The sequence below is a fragment of the Melozone crissalis genome, unplaced genomic scaffold (assembly GCF_028551555.1).
Source record: "Melozone crissalis strain CALT ecotype California unplaced genomic scaffold, PUWL_Pcris_2 ptg000029l_1, whole genome shotgun sequence".
Classification (NCBI taxonomy): Eukaryota; Metazoa; Chordata; class Aves; order Passeriformes; family Passerellidae; genus Melozone; species Melozone crissalis.
This window is the reverse complement of record NW_026535807.1, coordinates 8,962,289-8,978,303: the sequence shown is the minus strand read 5'-3', so window position 1 is coordinate 8,978,303 and position 16,015 is coordinate 8,962,289. Positions and strand designations below refer to the sequence as shown.

The 16,015-nt window shown below is 64.2% G+C and overlaps 3 protein-coding genes across 3 annotated transcripts; all 3 read left to right on the top strand.

Moving 5' to 3' along the window:
- Window positions 1-53: 53 nt before the first annotated feature.
- On the top strand, window positions 54-5,688 carry SLC6A8 (solute carrier family 6 member 8). Its single transcript, XM_054280749.1, has 14 exons — window positions 54-159; window positions 433-651; window positions 1,000-1,131; window positions 1,723-1,996; window positions 2,074-2,206; window positions 2,443-2,577; window positions 2,669-2,772; window positions 2,876-3,000; window positions 3,080-3,192; window positions 3,272-3,409; window positions 3,720-3,822; window positions 3,911-4,011; window positions 4,196-4,366; window positions 5,179-5,688. Exons 1-14 carry the CDS (start codon window positions 54-56, stop codon window positions 5,308-5,310), a joined length of 1,986 nt encoding a protein of 661 aa, XP_054136724.1. The 3' UTR covers window positions 5,311-5,688.
- A 135-nt stretch (window positions 5,689-5,823) lies between these two features.
- Window positions 5,824-8,375, top strand: LOC128939657 (epidermal differentiation-specific protein-like). The gene has a single exon (XM_054280762.1). It carries the CDS (start codon window positions 7,126-7,128, stop codon window positions 8,182-8,184), a length of 1,059 nt encoding a protein of 352 aa, XP_054136737.1. The 5' UTR covers window positions 5,824-7,125; the 3' UTR covers window positions 8,185-8,375.
- An 872-nt stretch (window positions 8,376-9,247) lies between these two features.
- Window positions 9,248-15,366, top strand: QARS1 (glutaminyl-tRNA synthetase 1). Its single transcript, XM_054280744.1, has 24 exons — window positions 9,248-9,395; window positions 9,712-9,859; window positions 9,933-10,042; window positions 10,149-10,224; window positions 10,508-10,572; window positions 10,780-10,833; window positions 11,031-11,088; window positions 11,188-11,259; window positions 11,427-11,512; window positions 11,729-11,815; window positions 11,910-12,009; window positions 12,130-12,208; window positions 12,329-12,437; window positions 12,519-12,649; window positions 12,776-12,868; window positions 12,997-13,134; window positions 13,208-13,295; window positions 13,373-13,516; window positions 13,588-13,692; window positions 14,060-14,152; window positions 14,370-14,497; window positions 14,691-14,757; window positions 14,964-15,089; window positions 15,192-15,366. The coding sequence occupies exons 1-24, from the start codon at window positions 9,249-9,251 to the stop codon at window positions 15,240-15,242; spliced, it is 2,355 nt and encodes a 784-aa protein (XP_054136719.1). The 5' UTR covers window position 9,248; the 3' UTR covers window positions 15,243-15,366.
- The last annotated feature ends 649 nt before the right edge of the window (window positions 15,367-16,015 follow it).

The following is a 16,015-nucleotide window of genomic DNA, read 5'->3' as shown; positions in this document are numbered from 1 at the left end:
CCTCGGCCACGGAGCCGCCCCCGACCCGCCCCCGCTCCCCGGCCCCCCGCGACATGCCCCCCGTCCCCACCGACACGGCCGCCCCGCAGCCGCCCGACGCCCCGCGACGCGACGCCGCCGCCGCCACAGCCGCGGCCGCCGCTGCCCCGGCGGGCTCCGGTAAGCGGGGAGCGCCGGGGAGGGATGAGCTTGGGGAGGGGGAGAGGGGGGCCCACGGCCACGCGCGACCGCGGCGCGCCCCCTCCCGCCGCCGCGGGGTGAGTCACCGCTCTGCATTGTGACGTCACGCGCCGGCCTGACATCTGACGTCACGCCCCTACGCGCGGAGAGGGGCGCGGGGGGGGGGGGAGGTGCTTCCCCCCCACCGCCACGGCGCCCCCACGGGCGCGCGTGACGGCGGCGTGGGCATCCCCACAACCCCCGTCTCGGCAGAAGGCCCCGGCGGGGCGGAGGGCACAGAGCCCCCCACGGCGGGCGAGGAGCGAACAGTGACGGCACCACTGGTGCGACCCCCTGGTCCCCCCAAAGAGGCCGCCCCCGAACGGGAGACATGGACCCGGCAGATGGATTTCATCATGTCCTGCGTGGGCTTCGCCGTGGGGCTGGGCAACGTCTGGCGCTTCCCCTACCTGTGCTACAAGAACGGCGGAGGTGAGCCTCGTGCTCGCCCCACGCTGCGGGGGTGCGTCCCGCGGCGCGGGGGGCACCCCCTTCCCGCCCCGGAGTGTGTGCCTGGGGCTCGCCGCACGCTGGGTCAGCTCGCCCTGCGCCTTCCAGGGGCTCCCGGGCCGGCCCGCGGTGTTCCGGAGTCACTCACGGGGCGGGGGGTCGTGGGAGCCCCCCAGTACTGCCCGTGCTGACCTACATCGCGGCGAGGGGAGGGCGCGGAGGCGCCTTTGCCATTCGCTGCGTCCGGGCGGGCGGCGCGGGAAGGGGGGAGCGAAAGGGGGGGCCGGGGGGACGGCGGCGGCTGAGCCGGCCCCCTGCCCCCGGCCCCAGGCGTCTTCCTCATCCCCTACCTGCTCATCGTCTTCGTGGGCGGCATCCCCATCTTCTTCTTGGAGGTGGCTCTGGGACAGTTCATGAAGCAGGGGGGCATCGCCGCCTGGAACATCGCCCCTCTCTTCAAGGGTAACGCCGCGCCCTGCCCGCGCCCTGCCTGCACCCTTTCCGCGGCCCCTGCACCCTGGCCAGGGCCCCCGGCACCCTGTCTGCACCCTGACTGTGCCAGGCTGCACGCAGCCTGCTGGGGCTGGCAGCACCCTGCCCACGCCCTGCCTGCTCCCCTGCACCTTGCCCGCGTCCCACTGCCGCCCTTTGCCGCGGCCAAGGATGGCAGCTGCCTGCACCTGTGCCCCGTGGCACCCCGTGCTGCCCTGCCTGCCTTGCCTGCCCCTGTGGCTCCCTGCCTGCATGCTGCTGGGTCCCAGGCAGCTGCTGGATCCCCAGCTCCAGAGGTATCTTGCCGGCTCCCCCCTGGTCCTGTGCCATGCTGCCAGCTGTCCCCACCCTGTCCCGTCCTGCCTGGGGCTGCCAGCTTCCCTGTCCCATTCCCACTAGCTCTCTCCTGTCCTGTCCTGTCCAGGACTGCCAGCTTTCCCTGTCCTGTCCCTGTCAGTTCTCCTCTGTCCTCCCCCATCTCTACAACACCCCGTATCCCACTCCATGCTGGCTGCCAGATGCCCACAGGTGCCTGCAGGCTCTGATCCCCCCGTGCCACAGGTTTAGGCCTGGCCTCTATGGTGATCGTCTTCTTCTGCAACTCCTACTACATCATGATCTTGGTGTGGGGGCTCTTTTACCTGGTGCATTCACTGACGGACACCCTGCCCTGGGCCACCTGTGGCCATTCCTGGAACACGGAGCAGTGCACGGAGCTCTTCAACCTGGACCTGTGCCAAAATGTCAGCATTAACACCACTGCCAGCACTTGGACCTCCAACTTCAGCTGCACCAACATGACCAACAAGCGCTCGCCTGTTATTGAGTTTTGGGAGTGAGTGTGGGAGCCAGGAGGGTGTTGTCTGGGGCTGGGAGTGTCATGCTGGTGCTCAGCACAGCCCCACTCTGCAGGAACAAGGTGCTGCGTCTCTCTGGGGGACTCAGCGAGCCGGGGGAGATGAACTGGGAGATGATCCTCTGCTTGCTTACCACCTGGGTCATTGTCTACTTCTGCATCTGGAAGGGTGTCAAGTCGACTGGGAAGGTAATGCTGGCAGGGGGAACGTGCGTCAGGGCCACTGGCATGAGAGAAGACTGCATCACATGGCACTGTTGGCTCCTGCCCCCCTGTGCCACAGCCCACAGGGGTGGGAGGCCCGTGTCCGGGAGGTGCTTGCAGCTGCTGGGGACGTTCCCAAGCTCTGGTCCTGCTGGGACACCCGTGGCACGTGACAGAGAGCCCTGGCCTGGGGGGTCTCATGGCCACCCACTGCTCTTCAGATTGTCTACTTCACGGCGCTCTTCCCGTATGTGGTCCTCATCCTCCTGCTGGTCCACGGAGTGACACTGCCTGGCGCGCTGGGTGGCATCATCTACTACCTGAAACCTGACTGGTCCAAGCTGGTTGAGGCACAGGTGAGGGCACTGGGGAGAGCAGCAGAGAGCTGGGTGCTAAACAACACCCTGGCACCCCCATCACCCCGTGACATCATCCCTCACACCCCAGGTCTGGATTGATGCTGGCACCCAGGTGTTCTTCTCCTACGCCATCGGGCTGGGCGCCCTGACCGCGCTGGGCAGCTACAACCGCTTCCACAACAACTGCTACAGGTAGGGCTGTGCCAGCTGCAGGCAGGCCCCCCAGTGTGCCCCAGTGACCCCCTGGTGTGTCCCCCAGTGCCCCCCAGCACTTCCTTAGATGCTGTGCCCACAGGGATGCCTACATCCTGGCTGTGATCAACAGCTGCACCAGCTTCTTTGCCGGCTTTGTTGTCTTCTCTGTGCTCGGCTTCATGGCCTCTGAGCAGGGCGTGGACATCTCCAAGGTGGCCGAGTCTGGTAAGTGACGGATGCTGGGTGCCAACGGTGTCTTCTGTGTCACCCCTTGAGTGGAATCTCTGACCCCACTCTCCTGCAGGTCCCGGGCTGGCTTTCATCGCCTACCCCAAAGCTGTGACGCTGATGCCCTTGTCCCCGCTGTGGGCCACGCTCTTTTTCATCATGCTTCTCGTGCTGGGGCTGGACAGCCAGGTGCTGTGGCAACCGGGGAGATGGGGAACAGGGAGAAGATGGGTGGCCCATCCCCACTGAGCTCTGCTTTGTGCCACAGTTTGTCGGTGTGGAGGGTTTCATCACGGGCATCCTGGACCTGTTCCCCCAGCCGGGGGCTGGCTCGCTGCGCCGTGAGCTCACCGCTGCGCTCTGCTGCATCATCTGCTTTCTCATTGACCTCTCCATGGTCACACAGGTGGGGGACACAGCAGGGACACTGACGGCCAGCCCCACACCGGCCACCTGTGGCTGTTCCTGAGGCATCATCTCCCATGAGATGCCACTGTGGGGCGGGAGCTCACTGGGGCTGCTGCCCTCATGTCAGTGGAGCTGCCTATGGCATGGGGGTCTCTGTGGCACAGGGGTGCTGTGGGAGCAGGGTGCCCATGGCATGCAGGGTGTTCATGCCAGGTGGGGTACTGGTGCTGGCAAGGCTATGACTTGCCAGTGTGGCAGTGAGCGGGACAGCCAGCACAATGCTGGTGACACGGGCACCTTCCTGGCAGGGCGGCATGTACGTATTCCAGCTCTTTGACAACTACTCGGCCAGCGGGATCACGTTGCTGTGGCAGGCTTTCTGGGAGTGCGTGGTCATTGCCTGGGTCTATGGTGAGGCCAGGGGGACAGGGGGAGGGGGACTTAAGGGAGGACACGAGGTGGGACGCAAGTGCCCCAGCTGACGCCCTGCTCCCCACAGGTGCCGACCGCTTCATGGACGATGTGGCCCGTATGATCGGCTACCGGCCCTTGCCCGTCATGAAGTGGTGCTGGGCTGTGGTGACTCCGCTGGTCTGCGTGGTGAGCGAGGCCACGGCCCGTGGGGACACGCGTGTGCCGCCGCCCCGCGCTGCGCCGCGGGCACGGAGCGCCCCCCGGCGGCCGCTGCCGGCACACGCGTGTCGCTGCCGTGGGGCGAGCGCGGCTCGGGGGCTCGGCCGTGACCGCGTCGGGGTGGGGACCTCACCTCCCTCTCTCCACCCAGGGCGTCTTCGTGTTCCACGTGGTGAACTACAAGCCGCTGACATACAATAAGACATACGTGTACCCGTGGTGGGGGGAAGCCATCGGCTGGGTCCTGGCACTCTCCTCCATGCTCTGCATCCCCTGCACTGTTATCTACAAGCTCCTGCGCTGCAAAGGCTCCTTGCGCGAGGTGAGGGCAGTGCAGCGGGATCACTCCTGCCTCTGTCCCCACCCCATTCTCAGCCATGGTTGTCCCCTTCATAGTGCTGTCAATGGCCCAGTCTTGGCCCCAGTCAAATTCCATCATCCGCATCGCCGTCTCAGTCCCATCCACCACCAGATCCCATCCCTGTCTTTATCACTGTCTGATTCCCATTCAAATCCCACCACTATCCACATTGCCATCACAGTCCCATCCATAGCCAGGTCTCATCCCTGTTGTCATCACTGTCTCATTCCCATCCAAATCATGAGCTTGTCCCCAGTGTCTCACTCCCACCCAAATCCCATCCCTGTCCCCGTTGCTGTCGTATTCCCAGTCTTACCTGGTTCCCACCGATGCTTACATCACTGTCTCAGTCCTATCCCTATCCCTGTTGCAGCTAGATCCTGGGCACATCCCCATCACTGTCTCCTTACAATTCCTGTCCTTCTCTCAATCTCATTTAGTCCTTTTCCCATCCTAGACTCGCCCTGTCCAAATCCTCTTCCTATCTTCATTGCTCTCACTCCTATCAGATTCCTATCCTCACTGCTGTCTCACTCTCAGCCTCACCCAAACCCCATCCTTGCTGACATCACTGTCGTAATCCTGTCAGTCTCAGTCCCATCCCTGTCCCCGCACAATCTCTGTCCCTTTCTCAATCCCATTTCAATCCATTTCCTGTCCCAGTCTCACCTCCACCCCCACCCAAATCCCATCCCTTTCCTCTCCCTGTGCGTTGCTGGGTCCCGGCAGTCCCAGTGCTGTTGTTCCTGGGCGCTGACGCGATGTCCCCACAGCGCTGGCAGCTCCTGACCACTCCAATCTGGGGCCAACACCACCTGGAGTACCTGACGCCAGAGGCAGAAGCCAAGCTGCTGGCCCCAGAGCCCCCCAAGGAGAAGGCGACGCTCTTCGAGACTGTGATCTGAGCGTGGGGAGGGTCGCGCTGCTCCCGCCCGCCATAGCAATAATGCCAGCACCGCCTCCCACCCACCCACGCTGCCCCGTGCCCCCCGCGCCGCCCCGGCCGCCGGCCTCGCTCAGGGGGAGAACGCAGCGAGCTGGGGGGTGCTGGGGGCCACGGAGCCAGGGCAGCCACGGGGCACAGGAGGGGTCCCCGGCGCGGGGGAGCGCGGCAGCCCGGGGGAACGGCAGGGAGGCCACCGGCTGGGGGAGCGAGAGGGACAGCCCTTCCCTGGCCCCTGCCCGCGGCCCCCATGGCCCCCCACTCACTAACTGCTTCCCGTAGCGTTTGTCTGGTGTAACCCCAACCGCCCCGACATCTGGCAATAAACTGGGAGACCCTGGCAGTCCTGGCACTGCAGGCAGGGGAAGTGGGGCACCAGCAGCGGACAATGAGGGGCGAGGTGTGGGGTGGCACTGGCCTTTGGGGGACAGCGGTTTGAAGGGAATAGGGTTCAACAATTCAGGGATGCCTCGGTTCCTCTCTTGGGTGACTTGCGGGGTACAGGCTGTTGGAGCAATGGGGTCTCCATCCTTCTCCACCACAGGATGTGGGTGCCTGCAGGCTGTACCAAACCCTGGTGGGACCGGGGGACCCCATGCAGCCAAGGGCTGGCCTTGCTAATCAGCTCCAAGAGGCAGATTTTAGCCCAGAGGCTTTGAGGGTTTTGACTGTCCCCAGGGGGTGGGTCAGGATCCAGCTGTACCCCACTGGGAACTTTTCGTATCAGCCTTGTGCCTCCCCACTCCATGCACTGTGCCTTGGGAAAAACCCTGGCCTGCTGAGGGCTGTATGGACAAGTGGATGAGGCAGCCTCTGGGCACGTAGCCAGAAGTCAAAGGCTTAACCTTGCCCCAGAAGCTGTGAGCTGCCTGAGCCCTGTTTCAGCAGGGTGCCAGCTAGGCAGTGCACATGCCCTGTGCCCCACAGCAGGAGCTCCTGGGGAGGCCAGCTCCAGTTCATGCCATGGCAACCTGCATGGAGCCCGGAGGAAACCACCAGCATGCTGTGCTTGGAGTGGCTGCCTGCCAATGCCTCGGTTTGATGTCAGCGTCCTGCTGTGCCCAGCATCCCACCCCAGCGGTGCCTGGGGCACCCCATGAAGCGACAAGGGGGAAGAAGTGTTCCCATCTGCCCCAGCCATCCTCAGAGGCTGGGCTGGAGCAGTGCCACCATGGCAGGTGTCCATATCCAATTGCTGGGATCACCAGGGTTCAGAGGCTCTTGTTTTGGGGCGCCGGCTTGCCCCACCACGATGCCCTCTCACCCTGGTGGGGTGAGCCAGCAGTTCCTGCCCCACTGGCGATGCACACTGTAATTAGCGCGGGCAGGGCGGAAGCATCACTGATAATTGGCGGTGACTCTTCAGCAGGAGCCTCACGTGCCTGGGGCACGGCAGGACTTTCCGGCAGGGCTGGTCTGTGGGACCGGCTGGCATCCCGGTGTGCGGGGCCTGGCTGACTCCCCAGCACCAAGTGGGGACAAGGGCTGGGCTCGGGGTGCGGGGGCGAGCACTGTCATCGCCTTTGCTTCGTGCCGCAGCACGCCCTGGTCCCACCACCCCTTCCTAAAAGGCACAGCTGCAGGGTGCTGCCAGCACAGACGGTGAGAGCACGGGGCCCAGGCAGCAGGTGGGCAAAGGAAAGGCAGAGGACAAGAGTTAAAGGGGTGCCGAGGTTTGCCTTTGCTTGCTGGGCTTTCCTCAGGGTTCTCCTGTAGCCCCCCGTGAGCCCAGAGGAGGGGACGTGGCCCCTGTTGTGCCCAGGCAGGGGCGGGCACCATGAACCGGATCACAGTGTTCGAGCGTGCCAACTTCGAGGGGCTGAGCCGAGAGTTCACCTGCGACGTGCCTGACCTGCACGAGCTGGATTTCGGGAACTGCATCGCCTCCCTGAAGGTGGAGGGGCAGCCATGGATTGCCTACACGGACCCCAAGTATGAGGGGGAGCCGTACGCCTTCGAGGAGGGCGAGTACCCCTCTGTGGATCGGCCCAACAGCTTCTCAGCACTGCGCCTCGTGCACCACGACCTGGGGGACCCCCAGATCACCCTCTACGAGCACCCCAACTTCCAAGGCGCCTGCAAGGTGGTGACAGAGGAGACCAACTTGGCGTATGGGTACTTCAACGACCGGGTGGCCTCGCACACGGTGCAGCGAGGGGTCTGGCTGCTCTACCAGCACCCCGGCCGGGGCGGCTGGCACTGCCTGGCGTGGCCCGGCGAGCACCTCGCCGACTACAAACTGGAGCTGAACTTCCAGTCTCGGCTGTCCCACCTGCGCCCGCTACGGCCTGGGCGGCCCCTGGTCTCGGCACGTCTCCTCTGGGAACAGAAGCGGGTGGAGGAGGAGCGGGAGGTGCTGGTGGATGAGATTGAGGGGGTGAACGAGACCGAGTCGGAGCAGGCGCTGGCGGCCAGCAGCAGCCGGGAGTATGGCACCACACTCTGGCAGAGCTTCAACTTCAGCAATGCCACCAGCCTCAAAGCCGGGCTCTCCTTCACGCTGACCGTGGAAGCCTCCAACATCTTTACAGTGCAGAAAGGGCGCAGCGAAAGCAGCACTCGCCGGCAGCGCGTGGAGGTGCAGCTGCCGGCCAAGATCCCCCCGCGCACCGCGCTCAGCATCCAAGTGCTTCGGAAGGAGGTGACGCTCTCCGTGCCGGTGCTGCTCACCATCACCCAGAACGAGAGCGTGCGCACCGAGATGGGCGAGTACCGCAGCGTCTCAGGTACCAATGTCAGTGCCCGCTATAGCTTAAAGCCACTGCCAGCTACGGGCAGGGAGCAGGCGGCCACAAAGGGGACGGACACAGTGCCTGGCACCAGGATGGAACTATAGCTCTGTGCCGGTGCTCAGCCATGGCTGTCCCCTCCGTGGTGTGGGACTCACTGTGACACCAGCGTTGACTCCAGCACCCACCCATGGAGGAGCCAGGACCTGCCTTGTCTGGTTGTGTCCGGTGGCTCTGGCTGGCAGGACCTGCTAGTGCCTCCTCCCACCCCGTATTTCCAATAAACCCCCTTCCACAACCACTCGAGTCTGCTGCTACTCGGGCTGAGGTGGGAGTAGGATGGATGGGACACTGGGCTAGGGGGGCACTGAGCTAAGAGTGCCAAGCTGAGGGGGGATATCGGGTTGGGGCAGGGTCTCCCGGGGAGAGGCAGAAAACGTGGGGTTGTGGAGGACACCCGGGGGCACCGGGCCGGAAGAGCTGGAGAATACCGGACTGGGGAAGCTGGCGGGGCAAAGAGAGAGCTGGGGACACCAGACTGGACAAGACATCAGATGGGGCGGGAGGGGCAGGAGGACACTGGGCTGAGGCAGCCAAAGTTCCACCGGTCTAGGGAAGCCTGGGAACACTGGGATGAGGGGTGTACTAGGGCAGCGAGGGGGACAGGGGAGATGGGAAGAGGGCGGACACTGGGTTGGCAGGGCCAAACGACCACGCACGATCCGGGGGAGCTGGGGACACCGAGCCGGCCTGGCCCCGCGTACACCGTGCTGAAGCCGCCACCGCGACGCGCTCTCCACCACAGGACCTTGGGCACGCGCATCCCCAGGGGCTCGCCGCAGGGCCCGCGCCCGTCGGGGCAGGCAGAGACGCACAGGGCACACCGGAGGCGCGGGCAGCAGCCGCGGGGCGCCGAGCGCCGGGAGCGGGGGCGCCGGGCGCGATCGGAGCCGAGCCCGCCCCGCCCCGGGCCCGCCTCCAGCCCCGCCCCCCACGTGGCCGCCGCCGCCGCCGGTCTCTTTAAATGATGCAACAGCCCGCGCGCTGAGCCCGCCTCCCGCGCGCCCATTGGCCCGGCCCGCGCCGGTCCCTCGCCTGCTATTGGCCGGCACGGAGCGCTCTCGCTGCCGGTTGGCTGGGCACGGCCCCGCCCCCGGGCGGAGGCGGCAGCATGGCGGCGGCGGCGGCAGCGATGGCGGCGGAGGAAGCGGAGGAGGCGCTGGGGCTGTTCACGGGCATCGGCCTCAGCGAGGCCAAGGCGCGGGAGACGCTGCGTAACGGGGCACTCAGCGCGCTGCTGCGCCGGGCTGTGCTGCAGGTGCGTCCGCCGCGGGTCTGCACCCTGATCCCCGGTCCTCGATCTCCAGTACCCCGTCACCCCGATGTCACCTGGGGACCCGGCCACCCCGGGAACTCGGTACCCCGGTATCGGTGTCACTCGGTAACCCGATCTCCGGTGTCACCCGGGTACATTGGCACCGTGGTCCCGCTGTCACCGCCTCGACCCCAGCCTTGCTGGGCCCCCCCAGCCTCCCGGCCCTTGGCACTCCCCTGTCCCGCTGTGCCCCCCGGTGCCGCCGGTTCGCGGGGCTCGGGCCCCGGTCCTGTCCTGACACTCTCCGGGGTGGTGACAGGCTCGGAGCGCGCTGGGCCCGGCGCTGGACAAGGCCACCGGGACACTTCTGTACAACGCGGCCGCCCGCCTCAAGGACCCGAAACACCTCGGCTTCCTCGTGGGCTACATCGCCCGCAGGGAGATCCTCACCGACCTGCAGCTCAGCGGTACCGTGCGGCCCCGGCCCCGGCCCCCGCCCGGCCCCGCGTGCACCGCGCTTCATCCCTGCTCTGTCCCCAGCTGCCCTGGAGTACGTGAGGAGCCACCCCTTGGAGCCCCTGGACGTGGCAGACTTTGAGCGGGCTTGCGGTGTGGGGGTCTGCGTCACCCCCGAGCAGATCGAGGAGGCGGTGAGTGGGGCTGTGACCCTGTGGGGACGGCACAGGGGACATTGGGCTGGCTCCTGCTGTGCTCCTGCCTGCCTCGCTCACCCCGGGGTCCCTGTGCTGCTCCCAGGTGGAGGCTGTGATCAGCAAGCACCGAGCAGAGCTGCTGGCAGAGCGCTATCACTTCAACATGGGGCTGCTGATGGGTGAGTGGTGACACCGGGGCAGCCCCTGCCTGGTGCTGGTGGCCGTCACGTCCCTGTGCCTGACTGCCAGTGCCACTGTGCTCCCCCAAATCCTGAGAACCAGCCCTTTGCCATGGGGAGATGTCATCCTGCCAGATCCCACACACAGGCAGGGCCATAGTGCCCAGCAGCAGGGACAGCCCTGGGGCAAAGGGACAGCCCTGGGCATTCTGCATCAGCTCCCTGGCTGAAGCTGCCCCGGGCTTGGGCCCTGCCCCTTGCCCACGGGGTGCCCTGTCTGCAGGGGAGGCACGGAGCCAGCTGCGGTGGGCAGACGGGAAGACCATCAAGAATGAGGTGGACCTGCAGGTGGGTGTGAGGTTACTGTGTCAGGTGCTGCTGTGGTCCCCTGGGTGTGCTGTGACCTGTCAGTCAGTCCCCTAGAGAGCCCAGCCCTGGGGACAGCCTGCCCCACCTAGGTGCAGGCAGGGTGAGCAGAGTGATGACTGCACAGGACACTAGGACACACCTAGTCTAGGAGCCTTTTTGACTCCTGACTGTGTCACTCTTCTCCAGGTGCTGCATTTGCTTGGGCCAAAGACAGAAGCTGATCTGGAAAAGAAACCAAAGGTAAGGAGAAAGGGAGGCTGCAGACTTGGATAGTATTTTCTTGCCAAGTGTCCCGGCAGGATCCCAAATGGCTGCTCTGGGCTGAGCTGCCACCATGGGTACAGGTCTAGAGGGAGCTGTGGGGCCAGCAGGCTGGGCCAGGAGGGGAAGGTGTGTGCTGCAGCTGGGCACTCAGCATGCTGTGCTGGTCTCTGCAGGTGGCAAAGGCCCGTCTGGCCCCAGCAGAGAAACAGAAGGTGGCTGTGGTGGAGAATGGTAAGAGACTCTTCCCCAGCCCTTTAGTTCCTGCTGGACCTGCTTCCAAGTTGGGCCCTGGGAGCTGTGATCAGGGAGCTCAGCCCCATCTCCCTGCAGGTGACATGGGCACAGAGACAAAGTCACTGCTGGAGCAGCTGCGAGGAGAAGCCCTGAAGTTCCACAAGCCAGGTGAGTGCAAGGTGTCGCTGCCATATGTGGGGCCACTCCACTGGCTCTGTGTGGTCCCAGCTCTCTGTGCTGCAGAGAACTGGACAGCTCCTGTGTCCTTCCCCCCTGGCTGCTGGGCTTGGCACAGTTAGGGCAGTGCTGCAGCCCTGAGCATCCTCTGCCTGCAGGAGAGAACTACAAGACTGAGGGCTACGTGGTGACACCCAACACGATGGCCCTGCTGAAGCAGCACCTGGCAATCACGGGTGGGCAGGTGAGGCCATATCCCACAGCCCAGCGGTTCCGTGTGACAGTGACACCCCACAGGGGTGGGTGGGGAACACACAGCTCACAGGGGCACAGCAGAGGCAGCACCCACACAGCACAGGGTGCTCTGCAGGATTGCCAGGGGCTCATGTCAGTGTCACTGCTGTCAGGGAAGGTAAAGATCTCCTGCTGAAGGACAGAGGTGTCCCCTTTGCCTCTTCAGGTACGGACACGCTTCCCTCCTGAGCCTAACGGGATCCTGCACATTGGCCATGCCAAGGCCATCAACTTCAACTTTGGCTATGCCAAGGTAAAAAGCACCAAGCCACCCTGGCCCTGCCTTTCCCTGCTGCTTGGCTGCTGGGCCCTCAGGGAGCAACTGCTCATTGTCTCTTCATCCCCAGGCCAATGGTGGCGTGTGCTTCTTGCGCTATGACGACACCAACCCCGAGAAGGAGGAGGAGAAATACTTCACAGCCATCCGGGAGATGGTGGAGTGGCTGGGTACGGCTTGAGATGGGGAGGGCAGAATCATGCCAGGTGCCAGGGACACCCCTGCATTCAGGTCTTGCTGCTGGACCTTTGGGGTTCCTCCAACCTGTTCCATTTCACCCATCCCCACAGGCTACCAGCCTTATGCAGTGACACATGCATCAGATTACTTTGACCAGCTCTACACCTGGGCCCTGGAGCTCATCCGCAGGTGAGCGTGTGGGGCAGTAGGAATGTGCTGGGCTGGTGTTGATATCCTGCACTGGTCAGGGCTCCCCCTTACTCAGGAGATGGGTCACTCAGGTCTGGTGGTGGCATTTCCTCTCCGTAGGGGTCAGGCATATGTCTGCCATCAGAAGGTTGAGGAGATCAAGGGCCACAACCCACCACCCTCGCCGTGGCGGGACCGGCCTGTGGAGGAGTCACTCCTGCTCTTTGAGGTACTCCTAGCTGGGGCAGCTGCTGAGTGCCTGTGGGCTCTGGATCTGTGGCTCAGCTGACAGCTTCCCCTGTCTCCACAGGATATGAGAAAGGGGAAGTTTGGGGAGGGGGAAGCCACGCTGAGGATGAAGCTGGTGATGGAGGATGGGAAGATGGATCCCGTTGCCTACCGTGTCAAGTTCACTCCACATCACCGCACTGGGGACAAGTGGTAGGGAGGGCCTGCCATGTCCTGGCACATGTGGTGGGGCTGGATCTGGATTTCCTGGTAGTGAGGAGGTATCAGGAGTGGAGCAGCACCATGCTCTGCCCTGAGCTGACTGCATCTGCCTTGCAGGTGCATCTACCCCACATATGATTACACACACTGCCTCTGCGACTCCATCGAGCACATCACGCACTCCCTCTGCACCAAGGAGTTCCAGGCCAGGTGAGCACCATGCATGGCATGGCCCAGGGCTGAGCTAGACCTGGGAGCAGCACCTGGTGGCTGCCAGAGTGCTGGGAGACAGCATGTCCATGCGGCTGAGCTGGGCTGTGCCTGCACCTCCCTTGCAGGCGCTCCTCCTACTTCTGGCTGTGCAACGCTCTGGACGTTTACTGCCCCGTGCAGTGGGAATATGGGCGCCTGAACCTGCTCTACACCGTGGTCTCCAAGAGAAAGATCATCCGCCTGGTGGAGACGGGTGCTGTGAGGTAGGAGCAGGGCCAGCTGCCATGATGGGGCTCACCCACAGCATGCCTGGTTCTCACTCTGGTGTTTCCTCAGGGACTGGGATGACCCACGTCTCTTCACGCTGACGGCCCTGCGCCGGCGAGGCTTCCCCCCCGAGGCCATCAACAACTTCTGTGCACGGGTAGGCTTTGGGTGGGCAGGGACAGGGCAGATGGCTACATCCCCTGGCCAGCATGGTCACAGCACGCTGTTCCTCAGGTTGGTGTGACAGTGGCCCAGGCGACAATGGAGCCGCATCTGCTGGAGGCTTGTGCCCGGGAGGTGCTGAATGAGCAGGCCCCCCGTGCCATGGCAGTCCTGGAGCCCCTCAAGGTCACCATCACCAACTTCCCTGCTCCAAAGGTGAGACTGCCGTGGGCTGTTGTGGGAGTGGGGTTTTGTGAGAGCAGCATTCAAGCTCTCTTTCTCCCCAGGCACTGGAGGTCCTTGTGCCCAACTTCCCAGCCGATGAGAGCCGTGGTTTTCACAAAGTGCCCTTCCACCAGACCGTCTACATTGAGGAGACAGACTTCAGGGAGGTGAGCCAGGCCCACTGGGCTATACTACCCTCACTCCTGGAGCTATAGCTTGTGCGGCAGGAGCCTGGCAGCCCTGGAAATGGTGTTGGTGCTGCACACAGAGGTTATGGGTGGGTGTTGAGCACCTGACTGTGACTCCCAAATGTGGCAGCTCGGATGGGCACCGGGCAAATGCTGCCCTCAGCCTGGCCAGGACATGTCCAGCCAATGGTTCTCAGCGTGGCCTGTCTGTGGGAACATCCCACAGCAACATGGGAGTTCAAACAGCCCTGGGATCACTGATCCCTGGGATGGCAGAGAGACATGCTAGAAGGGGGACCTGCTGCCCATGCTGGGACCCCTCATGCAGCCGTGAACTCTCTTACAGGAGGCAGACAAGGGCTACAAGCGCCTGGCGCCCGGGCAGCCGGTGGGGCTGCGCCACACTGGCTACGTCATCACCATCCAGAATGTCATCAAGGTGCGTGGCTGTGGGCACTGGTGACATGAGGCTGGGCTGTGCAATGTCATGCTGGCTGCTCTGGACACAGGGAGGGTCAGGCTGCCTGTATGGCTGCTCTCTGCCTGCCCTGTGCCTCACAGAGGGGAACAAGGTGTCCCCGAGCTGTGGGGCTGGGGGCTCAGCCCTGGGCCTGCCACATGGGATAAGACTGCTTAGCTCGTCTCCTCTCCCTCAGGACGTCAGTGGGCGTGTCATTGAGCTGGAGGTGACTTGCACTAAGTCGGATGTGGCAGAAAAGCCCAAGGCTTTCATCCACTGGGTGTCGGTGCCACTGGCCTGTGAAGTGCGGCTCTACGAGCGGCTGTGAGTATCCCAATGCCAGCCAAGGCCAGCACAAGCTCAGCAGTGCTGGAGCAGCAGCACAGCTGTACAGCAGCAGGCCCTGCTGGGGTCTGCCCAGACCTTTGGTGGGAAAATTGATGTTCTGGAGTTCCATGAGTGGCACCATGTCCCCTCATTTGGCAGCTTTGGGATAAGACTCTTTATCTCATGGCAGGTTTTTGCACAAAAATCCTGAGGACCCATCGGAGGTACCTGGTGGCTTTCTGAGTGACCTCAACCCTGTGAGTAGCGGCAGCAGCTGAGGTTATGGGCCCGGGGGGAAGTGAGGACCTCCTGCACCCAGTCCTGAGGCATCCACTTCCATGTACCCCCTACCCCTCTTGGGGCAGGCCCTTACTGTGTCTCAAGGGGAAGAGGAGCTGGGGGGAGCTGGGCTGTGCAGAGGACAGAAGTGTAGGGGTGCTGGCTGAGCTGTCCCCCCTGTCAGGACTCCCTGCGTGTGGTGCACAATGCCCTGGTCGACAGCTCTGTCCGCTCTGCCCGGCCCTTCGACAAGTTCCAGTTTGAGCGCCTGGGCTACTTCTCTGTGGATCCCGACAGTGAGGAGGGGAAGGTGAGCCCTGTGGGATGGGGGCAGTGAGGCAGCCTGCACACACGTGTGCAAGCACCCCCTGCCCGCCATGGGGCTCTGAGCACACCCTGTGTTTCTCCCCAGATGGTGTTCAACCGCACAGTGACACTCAAGGAGGACCCTGGCAAGGCCTGAGGGATCTGCTGCTGCTACACCACCGTGGTGTGGCTTCCCTGGGGGTCCTTGCACACCTCCAGTGCCACCGTGCCTTGGTGCAGTCCCCTGGGGTGCCCCACAGCATCGCCTCAATAAACAGAGATCCCAGCCCTGTCACTGCACTGTCACTGCCTCCTGTTCTCCTGCTCAGTCTCGGGGTGCTGGGGTGGGGGTGGTCTCCTGTTTGTCCCCCTGATGTGTTGGGGTGTGTGTGGGGTGTCTCCCTTGTTTTGGGGGCACAGTCTGCTCCTATCTGCTGTGTAGCACTGCTGTGACCCCACGGGAGCTGCAGCTGCCCCAGCCAGCACCATAAGGTTGGCCTGTTGGGGTGGAAGGGAGAGGTGTCTCCGGGGGTGCAGGCAGGATGGGCGGGTGCAGGGGCTGTGCTGCAGGGCACAGGGGCTGCAGGCGAGTGTGCACGCTGTGTACAAACACCGCCGGAGCGCCCTCCCCCCTTAAGGTGGACTCGAGCGGGGCGCGCCCTGCTCGGCCCCGGGCTGGGGTCAGAGCGGTGTCCCCGCGGAACGGGCATGCACCCCGTGCCCTGAGCCCCGCGTCTGTGTCCCTGCAGCTGAAGGAAGTGCAGGGAGACCCTGCCCAGCGCCACGGGCCACCTTAAGCGGGGCCGTGGCTGGCGAGGCCGCGCCGAGCACATGGGCCCGTTAAAGCAGACCCGGCGCGGTCCCGCGGGGCGTTCTCCGCCTCCATGGGGACGCTTCGCTCCGCGCTGCCGCCCGGGGCAGGGCGCAGCC

Excerpts from the sequence above, each read along its gene's own strand:
- SLC6A8 (XM_054280749.1), top strand. The coding sequence starts at position 54 with ATGCCCCCCGTCCCCACCGACACGGCCGCCCCGCAGCCGCCCGACGCC. Across the intron at positions 2,207-2,442 it reads GTGTCAAGTCGACTGGGAAG|ATTGTCTACTTCACGGCGCT; the intron begins GTAATGCTGGCA and ends ACTGCTCTTCAG. Across the intron at positions 4,367-5,178 it reads GCAAAGGCTCCTTGCGCGAG|CGCTGGCAGCTCCTGACCAC; the intron begins GTGAGGGCAGTG and ends ATGTCCCCACAG.
- LOC128939657 (XM_054280762.1), top strand. The coding sequence starts at position 7,126 with ATGAACCGGATCACAGTGTTCGAGCGTGCCAACTTCGAGGGGCTGAGC.
- QARS1 (XM_054280744.1), top strand. The coding sequence starts at position 9,249 with ATGGCGGCGGCGGCGGCAGCGATGGCGGCGGAGGAAGCGGAGGAGGCG. Across the intron at positions 11,089-11,187 it reads GGTGGCTGTGGTGGAGAATG|GTGACATGGGCACAGAGACA; the intron begins GTAAGAGACTCT and ends ATCTCCCTGCAG. Across the intron at positions 12,438-12,518 it reads AGTCACTCCTGCTCTTTGAG|GATATGAGAAAGGGGAAGTT; the intron begins GTACTCCTAGCT and ends CTGTCTCCACAG.